Source organism: Halyomorpha halys, unplaced genomic scaffold, assembly GCF_000696795.3.
Source record: "Halyomorpha halys isolate HHAL.00 unplaced genomic scaffold, Hhal_1.1 Scaffold813.1, whole genome shotgun sequence".
In the NCBI taxonomy this organism is placed as follows: Eukaryota; Metazoa; Arthropoda; class Insecta; order Hemiptera; family Pentatomidae; genus Halyomorpha; species Halyomorpha halys.
The window spans coordinates 654,216-673,382 of record NW_027113046.1 but is presented as its reverse complement, the minus strand read 5'-3'; the positions used below and the strand labels follow the sequence as shown (position 1 = coordinate 673,382).

General features: G+C 29.8%; 2 protein-coding genes across 4 annotated transcripts in view; one reads left to right on the top strand and one right to left on the bottom strand.

Moving 5' to 3' along the window:
• The first annotated feature begins 905 nt into the window (after positions 1–905).
• Positions 906–3,087, top strand: LOC106686378 (uncharacterized). Its single transcript, XM_014429653.2, has 2 exons — positions 906–1,358; positions 2,830–3,087. The coding sequence occupies exons 1-2, from the start codon at positions 1,167–1,169 to the stop codon at positions 3,061–3,063; spliced, it is 426 nt and encodes a 141-aa protein (XP_014285139.1). The 5' UTR covers positions 906–1,166; the 3' UTR covers positions 3,064–3,087.
• Positions 3,088–6,017: 2,930 nt separating this feature from the next.
• Positions 6,018–19,167, bottom strand: part of emp (epithelial membrane protein) — a 234,522-nt gene continuing 221,372 nt past the window's right edge. For all 3 annotated transcript variants that reach the window (XM_067050687.1, XM_067050686.1, XM_067050685.1), the window contains 7 exons: positions 14,770–14,911; positions 13,372–13,578; positions 11,745–11,971; positions 10,475–10,641; positions 9,955–10,076; positions 9,514–9,639; positions 6,018–7,518 (listed from right to left, as the gene is read on the bottom strand). In XM_067050687.1, coding sequence (XP_066906788.1) covers positions 7,213–7,518; positions 9,514–9,639; positions 9,955–10,076; positions 10,475–10,641; positions 11,745–11,971; positions 13,372–13,578; positions 14,770–14,911 — 1,297 coding nt within the window. In that variant the 3' untranslated portion in view covers positions 6,018–7,212. The remainder of the gene's footprint in view (positions 7,519–9,513; positions 9,640–9,954; positions 10,077–10,474; positions 10,642–11,744; positions 11,972–13,371; positions 13,579–14,769; positions 14,912–19,167) is intronic.

Genomic DNA, 19,167 nt, shown 5'->3' with positions numbered 1-19,167 from the left:
AAACGCTCGCCAGATAAAAATCTCACTATATGAACCATGTATTTATTCTTAGGGGACATATGTCCCAGAATAAAGTTATTTTTTCATTTCATTTCGCAATTGTAACAGACTCGTTCTCCTTTTATTAAGATTACTATGAGAATTCTCTTTGTAAGGCTGAAAATAGTAGATAATGAAGACTGTCAAAATTAGTGAGGTTAAATTTGGAACATTGAAAAAAATATACAAATTCCGTTTCCTTGCTTAGAAATGGACCCCTACACGGTCAGGAAGGACATCATCATTCAAAAGCAGACGAAGTTCTTACACTATTAGTCAAACTGACGCTTATTTGTAAATGAGATAGAACAGTGAGGTGTATAGTAATTTTGTGCAATTCTACAAACGTATACCACAGGTGCCGCAAGTGGATACCGCCTTCCCATAATATTAAAATTGCAAATATATAGTGCATTATCAGCATTTACTTTGCGCTATTTTCTCTTGCAAATGTTTAAGCCCAAGAAGCTGTGGTCAAAAAAGGTTTGAGAACTGCCGCCCTATGAGTTCAGCTGCTTTAATCAATGAATTTCAAACTTTTGCAGTTGAACTCACAATTGTACAGGTTATGCTCCTCTCATCAATCTTAGAACTAGTATCTAGCAATGAACAACAAACTAAATTGCGCGAACAAAGGAAGTTATACAGAAACTGGGATTGAAAAGAGATGTGTTAATGTTCCACTGACAAAAAAAGTTACTTCTTGGTCATCTTGTGAAATTTTATTGGAATTTGAAATTTGATATTAGTCTACCGGAAGTTCTATTTTCCTCCCTAGCAACTAATGGTTATCTTTAAAATAGGTTATATTGTATCGTGGTTTAAAAAAAACTGGTATATTTATATATTGGTTTCGTATTTTGGTTTATGGGCAGAAGATGGTATTCTTTACCCTAATCCCTACCGGTTATTCAAGGCCCCAAAATGACTATTATTTTAGGCTATCTCTTAACAGAGATCTGTTACCATTTACGAGAATAAAAATTATCAGCTGTTTCGGGATACCAATACATTGCTGTGCGGAATTCAAAATTTAAAGTATGACCATTTTATGAAATGTTTCATAGCTAATGTAAATTCTATGTTATTTTTTTGGGGTCATCAGTTGCATATGAATAGCTTCAGTAATGCCTGCACCTTGCCAGTATTGTAAGAAAGCAGGACCATGTAAGGAAGAGCCTAAGGTAACATATAGCAGCGTGTTTGGTCCGTCCATAGATGAAATCATTGTGTGTTTACTATTTTTACTTGCCTATAAATTATGCGAAAAGTTGGGGATCGCGCACGACTCGTCTATGAAAGAGAATCAAGAGGTAAAGGTAAGTTAATTTCATCTCGCATTAGTCTCAAAACTTTGATAACTGTTAAGTTGCTAATTATCATGGCAGTTCTCCTAGTTGTTCCAAATAGTGGTAAACCAGGTTAGGCACCTAGCTGTGTGTTCTAGTGACTAGTTGATTCAGACTGATCTTGTATTCCATGAAGGGACTTCTTAAAATCCTGGGATACTTTTTGCTTCTCTTCAATTTTATAGTATAGAATGTACAGGGTAATTGTGTTCATCCTCCTATATTAAAAAAATATCTTCATCATTATGCTACTTTATATTGTATAAAGCAATTTTAATTCACCATTCACCAATTTTGTTCAATTTACATTATGAATCCAACCTCTTGCCTCATGTATATGTTGTCAAATCTCAGTCGAGTATTTTCAAAGTGTATTATTTTTCTGGCTAACTTTGGCATCTTGAATGGTGGACTCATCTTTGTATCTTTGTTGGTATCCTACTATGGGTGTGCTCAATTCAAGGCAATCCAGTGGTGACATACTTTGTAAATGATGTCATTCGAACTACTTCTGCAAAAAGGTCAGTCCTTAAGGTGTTGTTCTTTCCACAATTCAAGTGGAATAAACAAAGTTATTTACCATTTTTACCTAGAATGGCACCACCGGCCTCTTTAATATTATCCTTAATATATATTCAATTTGTCTATATCACTGTGTTTCTCTGATTTTCCCAGAACTTAGGGACTGCTGTACTGCTACTGATAATAGACCTTAGAGCATACAAATTTTACAACAGATACTCCTTCCTGGTAAGTATTCGATTACATAGACAAGAAGATCCAAAAAGATTTTACCAAACACAATTCAACGTCTAAGTTCTACTATTACTGACAGTCATAATTTCATTGATTAGGCAGTATAGGACTCCAATGGGAGTCTTGGCCGAAAAAAAAATTACATTGATGACTATTGATGCATAAGATAACCCATGTTTAGAACAGGTTCCTTCTTGTTTAAGTTAAATACTTGAGAAGATATGATGGTAATTATGGATTCTATTCTATTCTTAATCCTTTTTCTCTGTCGATGTGTGATGTGCTGTCACTGGTCTGCATTTATGTGATGTTCTGTTCTTCATTAGTGATAATCATACATTGGTTGGCTGATAAGGTACTTATTTTCTGCTATTTGGGTGGCTTTATGTTATATTTGGAAAACTTCTGATTGAAATCTTTTGAATCTATGTTCTCATTAATGATTTGTCTTATACTTAGAGTGGAAAATAATGTTCACATCTAACTGAAACATTTTCAGATAACAACTTTAACATATTTTTTGTAATCGATTATTAGATTCAAATAAGCAGATAACAGTCTGGTTTATATATTTCTTCTTGTATAATATTTTATATGGTTAATGTTAATATTTATTGAAATAACACTGATTTATATACTAATGATTTGTATATGTTATGTGAAACAATGTTTGTTTTGTTAAAAGGGCAATAGTATGAACAGTTGGTTGTCTAAAGAGATTAAGGGATTGGCTGTTCAATTGTCCATGCTTGGTTACGACTTGAGTGAACCCGGCCATTGCCTCCCAACACCATCAATGGTCAAAGGGAGGAAGTTTGTATTGAACAAGCTTGCTGAAATAATGGAAAAGAAAGATGAATTAGAAGGATCCAATGCTTGTTCTAGATCAAGTTCTACAATGGACAGTTTGTGTTCATAATAAAATATATTATTTTGTTCCTTATATGATATCAATACTTTATTGTTAAGATATAAAAACAATTGGTAATATTCAGGGGCGTCCTTGCAACAAATAATTAGGGTGAGTGAAATCTAAAATTGCTCCAAAATTTTTATCTAAATTTTAAAAATATTTTTCTAGCCTCAGATGTTCCTAATTTACCGCAGGTCTGGTGAGTACTCCCTTAAATTATCCCGTTTCCTATTAATATTTGGAAAACAGATTTCTCTAAATTGCGTTTGCAAGAAGTTTTGAGTGTAATGACCTCTTTAAATTATTTTTCATCAAAATTTGAAATGTTTTCAAATTAGGTAAGGTGATAGGATGACACTGCCCCTACTATCTCCTGTAACGACGTCCCTGTCACTAGGTTACAAAGCATGCCCTGGCAGTAGTTATTTCAATTTATATGGCTACATTAAGCAATATTAAACAAAATTAAATAAAACTAAAATAATAATAGTTTGTATTGGTATTTATTATTAACAAGATTTATATTCAGTTAGATGGATATTTAATTGATGTTCAAATGATGTTAAGGAGGAAGCTTTATGAATGGATGTGTGTAAGGAATTCCAAAATGAGCTAGCTCATACAGTATAGCATTTTTCAAAGAGAGCAGTTCTCTGCGCATGGATGTACAAATCGGTAGGTTGGGATAATATATTTAACTGGTGGAGGAATAAACATAGAGTTAGGAGGTCCATAATAGGGAGGGTTTTTGTTCTAAAAAAAAAAAATGTCTGCTTTTTTACTTTTAAGGGAAACTAAGTGTTCCAGAATAAAGACTTATGTTTCATTTCATTTCATTTCAATTCAATTCAAAACTCACTTATACCGAATGCTAAGTTAGTAAATGCCCAACCTCTATTGAAAAGGATTTGTTGGATCTTTCTTTATCTCTTCTAATTAAAGCAGTAAAAATTAAAAAAAGTACAAGCAGGTTTCGAATTTCCTGCCATTCGAACTTGTTTTATTAACTGAGATCTTTATTTTTGAAAAACTATATTTCTATACGATAGAAGTCCATTTTTCTTGTACCAAGTCAAATAAAAATTATATTGGTAAAATTAATAATTATAAAAGTAATCGATAAGAAATTAAGAAAATTATAATTTCTTTAAAGACAAAAGCCTTAATAAAAATGCAGTGATTTGAATGCATGTTATATTCTTGGACATCTGAAAATTGATCAAGTAACATTGTTTTGTTTTAGAAATTTAAATTTATTGTCATGTTGATAATTTTGACATATTTAGTGTGTGTACTGTTTTTAAAACCAACAGTGAATTATATATGCTCAAAAGCTAGACACTATCCCTGAAATGTCAAAAAATACAATTCATATTTGTATTAAAAACAGAATTTTTATTCTAAGGTTTTGATCTTTAAGTAATTATAATTTTTAATTTTAATTTTACACCTCCATCGAATTGGCATCGTAGATTCCCCGAAATGTCCTCTATGCAACATGGGGGACATGGATGGGGACCATCTTTTGGCGTGTGTTGGTCTGGTGGATGTTGAGCGAGATACGGACGAACTAAGAGGACGAATAAAATTGTATTGGGCTGCGAGAAGGAAAATGCCGTAATAGCCCACTTCCTGTGGCGTAGGGGGAAAAGAAAAAAAAAAAAAAATTTTTTTTAATTAAGTATAGGTCATATAATAAAACAATTTAATAAAAAATTAAGATTAGGTTACTGTTTTTGTATATCTTGTTCTTAATTAGCTGTTTTGATTACGGAATTCCAGAAATTCTCCCAAAACAAGTGGTACGATTTGTTTAATACAATGATTAAATACTGTCGGCTCTTATTATTTACTCATAAATTATACTTTTGTAGTCATGCATTACACTTATATCACTGACTAGTTAAAGACCTTCCTACAGCAGTTTGTTGGGTTGGGAGAGGAAAGGAGGGATCTTGAATTTTCCTACAATTTTGACTGTGCTCTCCAATTATAGTATGAAATATTTTTCATAATTATTTAGGTGAAATATATCTTCTAAAAATGTTAAGTCCCAACTATGTTATAATATTTTATTTGTATCATCCTTTATTCTAACCTAAGACTTTCCTAATTTACCACAGGCTTGGTAAGGACTCCCTTTAAGTATCCTTTTATATTATTTATCAGGAAAACAGATTTATCTAAATAGCGTTTGCAAGTATTTTTGAGTGTAATAACCTGTTTAAATTTTTCACCAAAATTTTCACAATTTGAAGTAATTTTTCAAATTATGGAAGAGTGAGAGGATGACACTACCCCTACTATTTCCTGTAATGACCTCCCTGTCACTAGGTTACAAAGCATGCTCTGGCGGTAATTATTCTAATTTGTCTGGCTACATTAATTAAAACTTTTGTCTGGCATAAAACTAATTTGCTAGATACACCTCCAGCAGAATTTATACTCAAATGACAAATCATTAACCTTGATAAATTATTAATAATGATTAAATGTAATTATGTACACAGTAGAAATATGGAGAAAGGGGGTAATTTTTAGGAAAAGGAACATTCAATAAAGGAAATAGAGAATAAAAAACATTGAAATTGTGAAGAAGCTTATAGGTCACCATATACTTGGATTTTATATTTTTATTATTTTAATGTGTTCTTCTAGCCCAAATAGGCATTTTTATTTATAATTTTAAACTTATTAATTTCTTACAAAAATATTCTTGGATAAATGTAACCAGAAAAAAGAAATCCTTAAAGCGGAAAGTTATTCGGCTCCATTATTCTTTGGAGATGATTTATCTCTGGATAAAAATTGTATTAATTTGTTCAACCGTGTCTGAAGTTTTTGAGAACAGACTATTGCTTGCTTGGCTAGGTGTGATATTGTGGAAGGATTTGTGTTGCAAAAATATTTCAGGGTTGAGGAGGATTGAGATTTAAATAAATTTGTAAATTATCATAATATTGATTTATAATTATCTTTATTTAATCACAATATAATGGAATGTCTGAAAAAATACATTGTTTCTTTGAATATAAAATGTAGTTTACATTTTATTATATTTTCTCTTAGTTCAGTTTTCTTTGAATAAAGAGTAATCATTATTTTCCTCCACTGTTTATTTACAAGACACCAGAACTATCAAATACCTTTTGCTGGCTAGCTATAATTTGCGCTTCCTATTAGTACCAATAGTTTAAAAAAAAACAACAGAAAATTCATCTCTTGTAGAGAGCTTAACTTCATCCCTAATTAGTGACAAGTACTTGAATGATGGCACTGGTGTGTAGTAAATAATTACAGGCAACAAATACCATTTACTAAATATCACACTTAATATACTTCACATGATTTTATACAGTTTATACAATAAAATAAGTAATAAATATTTAACCAATACATTTCTCCTTTAATGTGAGGGATCTTTTAATAAATGCCTGATTTCCACATCCTCTCTATAATACATAAAAGTATATATTTATAATAAAAAAAAAAAAGAACAAATAATAAAACTAAACAAAATATTTCTGAATACTAACAAATAATAAATTCTCGATAAATTGGTAAAATAATGCACCTCATCACAAATTTTAACCATTTTTATACAAAAATCTCGAATAATATCTAATATTTAACATCAGGCACAAGGCTTCAAATATTCCTACTTCTAAATCCACATAAACACTCATTAAACGCAGAAATATAATGACCACTATACAATGTATATACACACTTTATGTATAAAAATACTAAGTACTCCTTGACTGGACGGATATGTTACAAATGTTTATAATAAATGTATGGATAAACATACACTTACAAACAACAAAAAATACATTATTTGAAAAGCTTATCTTAGATAAAAGGCATACAAAAGGAAATGTATGTATATCACAAAACAGGTGATTATGTAAATTCAAAAAATATATTTTTTTTTTCGATGTTCAACAATTAAAAAACAATAAAAAAAAATAAAATAAAAAGAAATTGAGCAATGCTTAGGCAGCTAGTCACACATATTCATTTTATGATCTCAATTGAAGTTCACTACATAATTTATCAGCTGCTAAAATGTCCAATACCGCTTTCCAGTTTAAATTTGTACTGCGGTAAAGTCTGTCCTCCAAAAAATAAAAACAAAAAGTTCGAAATCTTATGTTATGATTGATCACCAACGAAAGCTGGATTTGTCTTGGTATCAGGGTATTTGTGTCCGTTGGTCTGGCCGTTTGCTTGCTGCTTGGCTTTCTTGTTGGCTTCATCATTGGCTGCGTAGTGAGCTGTTCCCTCAAGACTGAGGGTTTCCTGTCGTTGGGAATTCCTAACAAGGCAGAATGCTGACAGTATGAAGAAAAAGAAACCACAGATAAAGAAAATATAAAGAAGGACCATTTTTAAAACAGGTGGAACTGTTGTAGCGAGGTTCATTAGCTTGGTTACACTCTCAGGCAAACCGCTGATTCCCTAAAAAAGATTATATGAATATTTAATAAAATTTTTATAATAATAAACACAGGTAATTAATGATTAATATTTTAATGATATTTTACCAATTGTAAGTTTATTAAAATTTTTGATTACATAACTGCTTTTCATACAGTTAAAATATTATTGTGAAACAATTATGGAAATTTTAATCTACCATTTTTCTCATGATTATCACAATCTCATAAGAATTATATATATTTTAAAACTATCTTTAGAAAATCATTAATAATTATTATTAAGTAGCACTAAAACCCATGATGGGTCTGTGCTTCCTCAGTGAGTTTTCACCATTCGTTTCTGTATTGGGCAGCTGCTCTGTATTGCACAGTAGAACCCAGTTACCCATCCTAGTCGGGGCCAAGGCAATAGCAATTAAACCGGAATGTGCACAAGATAAACCTCCAATATTAATGTAACTCATATATTTGGTTGAAATTAAAATGAATAAAAAACATCATGTCACTTAAGCTGTGATACCTTCTGTCCGAAAAAATAAATTATAATTTTTCAAACCATTTATATTTTTAAGAAATCAATACATCATTGTCGCTGTTGGGTCTATGTACAGATTGTTTCAGGGTTAGGTATCCTAACTGAACATATGAATTAAGCATCTCAAAATAAGAAAAAAGTCCCTAAAGTTCAAGCTTTGTTTAGGAGATATGCACGATTAAAGATTTTCATCTGTGAATTATGAGTTATTAATGAATTATTTGTTCAAAGTGATTACTTTAAGCATTAAGACAGGCTCAATATTCTTTCACAGCAGGGATGGCCAAATGGCACTGGATTTGTTTTGTTATCCTGCTCTCCAACTCTTGACATCGCTAAATTTTTTTTAGTATTTGACACTAAACCAATATTCTATACAAGTTTGGTCAATGACTTCAATTCTGTATGAAGAAAACTAATTTAAACTTGCTAAACAATAACACATATCCATTGCTGGTTGGCCATAGCTGTTGTAGAAGAAAGAAGAAAGATTCCTAATGATCAAGGTAATTTTAAACAACATTTAATATGAATTTTAAGGTTTACATTTCATTAATTAAGTAGTTGGAACACATTAATTTATTTTTTTATAGGGAATATTTTCAGTTAGGACACTTGACCGTGAAATATCCGGTATACCATTTTCTTACTCCAAGAATTCTTTTGAGATGTCTCATGAATGGAGCGTTTATTATTTTTTATAATATTTTAAAATAATTTTTGATATAACAGCTTAAGTGAAGATAGTATAGGTGATATGTATATTAATTAATATATGTTGAATTAAAATTTATTTGACCAATAATTGGACTAATAAATTTAAAGTCATCACAAACATTTAAAAAAAAAAAATTGTTTAACTTATTTTTTAAAAAATGTCTTCAGATACATGAATTAATTTAAGCGGGCAAATGATCTTACATTTTAACTGTCATAAAGTTAGTTTTTTTTATACCGAACTTAGTGTTTTCTTAGTACTTCATTTATATATTTTCTTTTTACTGCCATTTATCTGGTTAAGTAAGGTTCTACTATACTAACATAAAAATTACATTTGTATTTAGAGTAAGCCAGCCCATCTGCTTGGAAGCATGAAAGCGGCATTGGATTTGCAACTCGCGTATTGCAATGCAGTTCTTCTGTCCATATTTGTTGGGAGCTGTTCTTTCTAATCTTAAGTAACTTGCCCAACTAAGCCTACCTAGTTTTATTACTGGTAATATCAGCTGCATTAAAAAGTTTCCCTTATCCCTTCTGATTTCCTTAGAATCTTCATCCTTTGCAGAAGCTTTCTCAAGAAAATAAGGAGAGAAAAACTGTCATCATTCTTTGATAAGACCCAGTTCTGTTATGTTTATATTAAGACTGATTCCTTAATAATTTTATTAAGTTGTATCTTAGTATACCTTGTCCTATTAATTTAAAGGTATATGGCAAAACACTTGAGCATTAATGTCCATAAAAAGTAAAATAACTTACATCTTCAAACCACATGATCGGGAAAACAATGTCTGGGAATGTCGCCACTTGCTTAATGTCTACTACTTGACTTACTGCCAAATTAATTTGGATTCTTGCTTGTGCTCTTAAACCTGCTCCCATAGTCTGTAAAGAAATAAATATGCATTAATATTTTGTGAAAATTAATAATTAATACATACCTTTGTTTCATCAGTTGCTAAATGTTGCATATCGAATCATTATCAGGGTGAAGTCTAATTTGAAATATATAATAACAGTAATATATTTTATAAAAATAATGCTAGAAGTGGAACTGGAAGTGGAGAGAAGAAGGAAAAAAGGAAGACCTAAATTAAAAATGGAAAGATAGGGTGGAAGGAAGTTTGATATGATACAGAATCAGGGAAGAGCATGCCTCGAATAGGAAAGAGTTGAAAATGAAAAAAAATGAATACTTACTGGTTGTACATCAAGCCAAAATCCATGTTTTTCTGGATCAGGTTCAGAAATTCCCTCAACAGCAGTCCTCAATTTGGGATCCGCCAGGTAGAAGTGAGGGAATGAAAGCATGACTGGAGAATCTGAAAACAGAATTCCAATTTAATATCTTTCTAAAATAAACATCTTGTCCAGAATAGGCACCTAAATGAGCCCTCCTGACTCATGACAATAATGAAAAATTGTAACTTTTAATGCAATTAAAAAATGTCTTTGTACTACTTATAATTATTTTTAATAATTAAAATAGTTTTAAACTATTTATTCTTTTTTTGACCGCAACCCTGACCATCTTATATTTATAATTATTTTTACCTAAGCTTGAACTTTTATTTAAGGAGACCATTATAATATTAATATTTTTCATTACTAACCATCTTCTTATATTTATAATTATTTTTAGCTAAGCTTGAATTTTTATTTAAGGAGACCATAATATTTTTCATTACTGTTTACCACATTGTACGGGATTTATAATTACCGTATTGGCATAGAGAAACATTGAACAATCCATGTGGTGCACAAGGAGGTCCAGATGGGCAGAAACATTCGTTATCTGGATTTTTCTCAATTTCGGCAAACACATTTTCAGGTGGGCTAAATCTGTAGCCGAGAACATCTCCTGGAGTGTTAACTTCTTTCTTGAATCTGTAAATAAATGAATTAATTTTATTTTTGGTTTGATATAAAAGAATAATACTGTTGTTGCTGGTGTGGTCATATTAATGTCAAAGAAATATATGTATAAGAAACATATTGAAAGAAGATAGTTGACCGTATGAAGTAGGTTGTTGGAGGATAGTCTGGGTGGTGGTCAATAAAGGTATCAAACGAGTAAAAGAGAACTAGTTAATAAAATAAATAGTTCTCATTTACTATTTTGATACCTTTATTGACCGCCACCCGGACACTCCTCCTTCAATATAAGAAACATAAATAACTATGGATCAGTACTATTACAGCCTGTGGATAGCATTAGTTAAGGAGTCTGATTTCCCCACTTGAAATACTACTGATATACAGTGAACAAATATCTTTGCCTAATTTGTCTCCTAAACAATATGAGGTATGTACTTATTTCTAGACTGGTCAGACTGAAGAAGTTTCTTTCAAACCTGGGCTACCAAGAAAAAAAAATTGTTGAAAACTAGTGTTCTACTCTTTAGACTTTCTCTCTCTTAATTATTATACGTAGATGTAATAAAAGCCATCCCCATGTCCATATCTAAATTGTATTAATTGATAATTTATGATAAGGCTTTAATGATTTTAATACTTCTATATTAATTGCTTTAATGACTTAAAAAATGGGGAGGGGTAAAAATAAGGTTTGAATAAATTAATATTATTTTGAGAGAGAGAAAAGTTGAACTAATTTTGGACCTCAACATTTCTAAATGATAAAAAGTCGTATTTGCATAGATTTTTTAAAATGTATTCTTTTTCTTATAATCAAAGAAAGTGATGCAGAAATATCCTGAGTCCTTCCTAACTTCTTTGAAAAAATAAATCCTGTTTGATTATTTTTTTAAGAAACACCACCTGAGTAGCTACTACATTGCTTGTTACCAAACAGTTATGTTATTTCTTACAAATGTAATTTAGGTTTTCTAAATTGGGTAATTACTTCAGTTATTCTTCCTAAAGTAAGCAGATCTAACCCCTCTGGTAGAAATTTGATTCTTTTCTTCTTTTTGAATAGAAATGTTTTTTAACTAAAACTAAATATGATAAATAAAATTTGTTCTTACTGCAGAGGGAGTAGCCTACAGAGATCCTTGTCAAATACATAAAGAGTAGTATTTTTAGTGATATGAGGTGGGAAGATTGACCCGTCGCTTCCTGCGAGTCTGTTACACTCTTCGCTTTTCCAATGTGGCAAATGGGACATGCCGTTGAATCGATCAACAAGACCATACTTTGTAATGTCATTAGCACCAGTGAATACAGTCATGATATCTTTGGAAGTTCCATTTTTCTGTAAAAATGAATTAAAATTGATTTAATTTAATAATCTTATAAATATACTTATTGTAACTGTATAGTCTAAATTGTATATTGTTGAATAATGTATTTGTTTATGTAAGATTTTTTTGGTAGTACTTATTTGCTCGTAAAGGAAAATATTTCAAAAACATTTAATGGATGTAAATTGGTACTTATTGAACCCATTATAAGAAAGAAGGGTCTGGAGGTCTCCTGGGGAATCACTTAGAGAGGATTGCAGAAGATTAGAAGAGAATATTGACATCATTAAGGTTTGGAATTTGATATAGGGAACTACTTTCCACCATCCATTTACTCTTGGAAATCAAATAGGTCCAACCTGATAACTGTATGTTGTAATTTTCTACAGGGCATTGAAACGTTTATATCAAAATCCATGACTTTAGCCCTAGAAACTACTACGACGAGCACGACTTCACAACCTGCTGTGCGTTTGAGGCAATAAGGTTTTAAATACCAAAGGAAACTGGGCTCTACATTATCTCTGAGAACAATATCCCTCAGCTTGTTCGTAATGTAAAATATACACATAATGTTACAAACCCTTTGTGTTTGGATGGAAGGAGGCATTGGAACCAACTCATTTTAACCACCTTTAGTGTAATTTTTATATGGAAATAAAAAAAAAAAAAGGGTGAAGTTGGTTTTACTGTTACAAGAAAAACATGAACTAAAAAGTTTAAAATTAAAGATCTATTATCGATAAAGATGGCATGCTACTTCTACTGAAAACTGTATTACCGAGAGGCACAGATGGATAAAAATAAAATAATAAAGATGTCACTTATGTGCTATATCACTGGCATCTCCATTTAATAATGAATTTTGTGCTGTTTTAAAACAATAAATGTGTTTAGTAATTACATCACCTAACAAATAAAATTACTTTAAGTCTAGTTATACTTAAAATTTATACACAGTAACTTCAGGAGTAGTGTTAGCTTATTTTTTAATCAAGTTTATTGGTTACTGGCTCTTGGAAAGAATCAAGACAGACCACTCAGGGCTTAAAGAAGAAAAATAGAATTTCTGGTAATTAATGATTATATTATAAGGTCTTATTGCGGATCAATTCATTCAGTACATTCCGTCGAGCATCCTTTATATCTTTTTAAAATACAAAATTTTATTTAAACCTTAGCCCTACTTTCAAGAGATGTTATTTAAATGTTAGGCTTTTAAATGCCTCTAGTTAAAGAAATTAATTAATCCCATTATTTTAATAACACAATATTGGACACATCCATTAAAAGTTTATACATAAATTCCAATAAGAATCATATTGATTTCTGAATGAACAAAAACCTTTAATCAACTAGGATACTGGTAGTTTTTATAACAATAAAATATCTTTTTTTTTTTTTTACGTACACCATACAAAAGCCCAAATTCTTCATATGGAAGCTTCTGTTCTTTCGGTACTACATCTTTTGCTAATTTGAGAAGAGGATCCTCATATCCCCAGAGTAGTTGGCCGACAGATACTTCCACAAAAGGTTTTATTTTTAAAATATCCATAATGGAAGCCATTGCCAGTCTGAGGAATCTAGCTGCATGTTTACTCTGTGAAGTTGCGCTCTGTAAAAAAAAAAAAAAATTAAAAGTTTGACTAGAAAGGAATAACTTTGTGAAAGAGAACATTATTAACAAACATATATTTATCATACTATTTTAAAACAAAATACAATTTAGATAAATATCGTGAGTCTAAAACAAGTTGATAATAATATCTATCCATTGTTTAATGTATTGCAAACTAGCACCTTAAATGAATGAATAGTTAAATGAAAAAGTAATTTTTAGTATATGGCTTGCCCTGAGAATAATAAAAACATTCTAATACAGATAAATACTTGTCTAGCTTGAATCAAGAAAACTTTATTATATTTATGAAAATAGAAAATGAACCAAATATAAACATACCTATTTTTTTGTTTAAAAAAGACATAACATATATGAACATTAATGCTCTACAAATGTTTAGAAGATTGATCATTGTTGAGGTTAGGAAGGAGGATTTACTGATGAAATTAATAAGAAATTCCCAAAACAAGGTAGCGGAAATGATAAAGCATTTTTAAGGAAGCAATTCTATGAAAAGGGTATATAAATTGGTAGTTTGAGATCTTGTATTTAAATTTAAAAAGTAGATGGAAGAATATAGGATTAGGATAAGGAAAAGATAGGAATGTTTTTAAGGTTTAAGAATTGGAATGAGCAGGTACTGATGAGATATCTAATGAATGAAGCCACTCTTGGAATATCAGCGAGAGATGTAAAAATGTTGAGGAACATTAAAAATGAATCTATGATGCTATCCGTTAATTTTAATATTCTTGCATTAAACAATTTGCAGTATGTCTTACTTTCCTTAACAATCATTTAATTTTCTGAATATACTGAAGATCAGAGAGAGGAGGGATAAAGGGGGTGTAAGTATTTTGTTTCATATTCATTGTGATTTTTGACAATAAAGGAAAATGTAAAGGTAGTTTCCTAAGTAATGTTTACCCAGTCTCTTTTTCTGGGTTTTAGTTGCAACTTGAATTGTAACTGGTACATCATAAAGATTTTTTCATCTTTAACTTTAATACCAATAAGATTCTGGCTAAAAAATATTAAAACAGCATTTTGCTTTGTGAATGTGTTTATTGTTTGAATATTTCGCTCTTTTTATAGTTATAAAGTATGTTAAAACAAAATTTAAAAAATAAGGAGTCAATTATTTTAATATTAATGTTAGTTGAATAAAAATTATGAGGTACTCACCAACATAGGAATATTAGGAACAACGACCATATCACTCTCATCACCTACGGATTGATCGGGATCAAATTTGTAAATTTTCTGTTGTTGAAATGTAACGGTTCCATTGTCATTGAATGTCAAATTAACTTTTTCCCAGGTTTCGCTGAAAAAAAAAAAAAAGTCAAAATATTTAGAAAAACATGTGACGAAAATGAATTCTGAATTCCTACTAATTTTAGTGCAGGATTTTTTTTACTGTACACATAGTATAGCAATAGTTGGATCGATTCTCTCTAAAGTTCAGAATCTGGAATAAATTCTGTGTCATCTCACCAAACTTTTAATACTATTTTTTATATTTTTTAAAAATTAGGATTATATATTATTAAAAAGTAATTGGTTACTGCTGGGTACCGAAGTATGAAAATTTTTAAACCTTGGAGGTTTTGGATGGTCAATGAAAACAGATTTGCGAAAGGGAACCAACCAACATTTTTATGAAATTGTGTTTTATGACATATCTATAATTTTTTCAATTCTCTACATACACCTAAGACCCAGCATTCCTCTGTATTACTACTAGATATAGATAGAACCTTAGGGTTTTATTATGAAATGAAGAAAATATTGATATAGCATAGAAAACATTAAAAGAAAAAAAAAAGGAAAGGTTGGTTGTTGCATATTTGGGTTAAATTAATCTACGTACAGATCAGGCCTGAAGCTTCAGTAGATTGTGGAAAAATATGACCCCATTACTATTGATATTACTGTTATTACCTTTGATAAGGAAAAATTACTTTATTTATTGATAATTTAAAACTCTTATTATTATTGAATTTTTTATCTGTAATTTTTGTTTTATCATGGTTCACTTTGGATAGGTTACAAAAAACATTTTCCAAAAAAAAGTCTGGAATAATTTTCCAAGTTCCAGGTGTGTATTTTGGTTATGAAAAGAAAAAATAAAATTCCAAGAATTTTAATTGAATTGTCAATACAAGGAAAACGTATTGTGTTAATTAATACTAATAAGAAAATATATCATTACAATATTGTTTAACATAATAAGTTTTTATGAAATAATACCTCTTGATAGTTATAAATCAGAATATTTAAACTATTTATTTTGAGCTAGAAGTGGTCAATATTTTATTTAACAAAATTATTTTAACTTTGATTTTGATGGAAAAAAAATTGATTTTAAAACAAAAGTGTGATTAAGATAGCCAATTGTCTTTTTTAATAAGTTTCACTTCTAGAACAGTGATAGATAAATGGTTATGTCTTGTTTGTTTTAATGGAGTTTTTTTTTTCCAATTTTTCTAAGAAAATAATTATTAAATACTATGTATATAATTTAAAGTTTTATTTTTTTATTTTTTGTCCTTATGTAATTTTTACATATTCAAGGATGTTGGTCGATTCCAAATCTTTCACTGGTGGACTTCATTCTTGGGGTGAACCTAGCATTAGGTTTTCTACTGGATTGAGGCATAGTGTTTTCTTTATTAGTATTAGGACAGGTGTCGGATTCTCAGTATTATTTTCTTGGGAGACAGAATGTTCAGCGCAGCTCCAACAGCTTAGTTAATTTTAAATTTTTTTTTAAATTTTAATTTTGTTAATTAATTTTTATTTTTGGAGTTGTGTGGATTGTGACAGTTCTTGTATAAATTAAAGATAGATTAACTTGTATAAATTAAGGCAGTATTTTAACCAGATTTGTTCAGTATAAGAAGCCTGGTGTACTACAACTAGATAATCGCTCCTTGCTCATATCTCATTTTGAATAATTATAATTTGAATGTATTTCAAAACTTATAATTTACTTTTGGTCTTTATTGTATATCTTCATTATTGTCGGCGTTAATAAAGCGTTTGTAATGCATAAAGAGTTGTCAGTAGGAGGATAGCTTTGACAGAGAACACACTTCCACAAAGATTTATAAAAGAAAGCTCATTTGAAAGGAGATGGAAGTATGGTTGCATAAGACACCTGACGCAACGTGTAAGGCTTTCCCCACACATCCCTATTTTCTGAGTAGACGCTTCTGTAGAGATCTCTTAGCTAGGCCGATCTTTGAAACCACACACCATTTCATCAAGGACGTTTACCCTCATACTCTAAAATACGGGTCTTGAAGATCGGCGAACATAATATAATCGATCTGGGATCTTTGAACCGGATTCAAAAAACAGTGCAGATGTGTGAGTTTATTTAATGTTCAAATTACATTTCACAAGTGAATTATATAAATCGCAAAGGTTGTACTCAGTAAGTCCACATTGGTTGTTTTTTTTTTATTATCTAAGAGCAATATTTAATGATGTTAAAAACATTTTTTTTTAAACCGGGATTTTATGTTACTTATGTGCTTAAACAACTACTTGATAAATAACTATAATGATCATTCTATTTTGTTAATTATTTTCTCTAATATATCAAGGATCCCTATTGTAATTTTCAGTATGGTAATATTTTAAAATTTTTGATGAAAAAACATTTAGATATCTAATTCAATCGTTTATTTTAGAGAGGCCATAAGCGCCAAAAATAAATTTTGACAATTTGAAAGCTTGAAAATTTCAAAAATTAAAATATATTCTATTGTACAATTTAAAAAAATCTAATTCAAATGTGTTCTACCTTCGGAATTGATTTCTCCTACTTTTTTAAAAAATTAAATCCATTGTCCACCTTCCCCTCCCAAAAAAAAATTATAAAAATTATTTATATACTTTCAGTTAAATTTGAAGTAATTTTCATAATCATTTTAAAAATATTTCTTATAATTTGAATGGCCAATTTTATTTAAATGTTTAATTTGAATATTATTTTGATTATTTGGACCTATAGATTAGTAATGTAATAGAAAATACGATGCGACTAGGAAATAAATAAACAATACTTTTTGTGATTATATCTTGACAAAGAGTCAAAAAATAACAAATAAAAACAATAGAGATAATCCATTTTTCCTAAACTGTAAAATTCGCAAGGTTTTGATTTATTTAAATAGTCAGTAAATTATGTTCTTGGACTATTTATATCTTCACCTTATCAAGTTTTATTCTTCGAATTATTTCCGTTCTTGAAGACTGGTCATATCGATACATAACTCCCAGGTTTCAGTACTATTGAGAGAACTAGGGGTATTAAAAATTATAGGAAAACTACAACAAAACATTTTTCAATTTTTTTGAGCCCAGAATAGCTCACAAACTGTAAATTAAGAAGTTTCGAACAATTGTTTTTATAGTTAAATTAGATATAAAAATATGGATATTCCTGTCGATTTTATTATTATTTTTTAATTAGAAACATGGTGTATATGTTGTTAATTGTTAATCATTATCATTATGGATGTATTATGATTTTCTCTTTTATATTAACTAAATCGATCATGGATGTTCCATATTAGTAAAGAATGTAAGAGTTAGGTGGGGCAGTTCCTCCAAGCACGAATCGAACGCCTTTCACCACGTATCCTTCATCACCGTATAATCATCGATCATGGATTTCATCTTATTTATGTTTACTTTAATAATAAACTAATTTTAAGTATTATTGTTTATTTTATAAAATACTAAAAGCCTTCACAATTCTCAGATGGTTTTATTTCTGTTTTCAATCTGAAGACAGCAATAAACATTCCTACTTTTACTACCAATATAAATTCTTAATGTTGAGATGGCAGTCAATTCATTTTTATGACTTAATAGAAATATTAAAAAGACACTCAATCCAGTAAAGATTGATTGATTTAATAAGCTGATATCTTCAGATATCTTGACTTCGGATGTTACTATCGAGAAAACAAATGGTGTGTTACTTACAGAAACTCTATAACTAAGGATGCTATAATTAAAATCTATTTACACTATTCCCTTCGTGTTCATATTTAACTCGGTAATTAATTGAAAAAGACTAGCGATTGCAGATCTTACTTAACAGCCTAAAGACGACCTCCGGACGGATAGTATATCACTATAAAATAGCTCAACATACGTATTCCCCAATACCTAAGCAATAATAAAACCAAACTGTAGAAGTGATTGTAAAAAATAATATTAATAAATAAAAATAATTTGCTTCCAAAAGAGAATAAGCCAAATCGGGTGATACAGTTAATTAATCTATCAAATAGATTCCAAGTTCGTGAGTCAATCATATATTTTTCGTAAACGATTCTTTTTTCCTAGAAAAAAATGTTCAGAACAGGAACTCTGTAACCCTGAACTGACTCATCGAGAATTCTGTACTACTTCGTGATGAGTCAGATTTACTACGGTCTAAGGTGGACAACTTGTATGACACATCTATTTCATCTACTTCTTTTGAAGTTTTGAGCACTTGAATTACTTTTTTCAACCTTTTTTAAAGTTATAATATTCACCGAACCTTAAAAGATATAT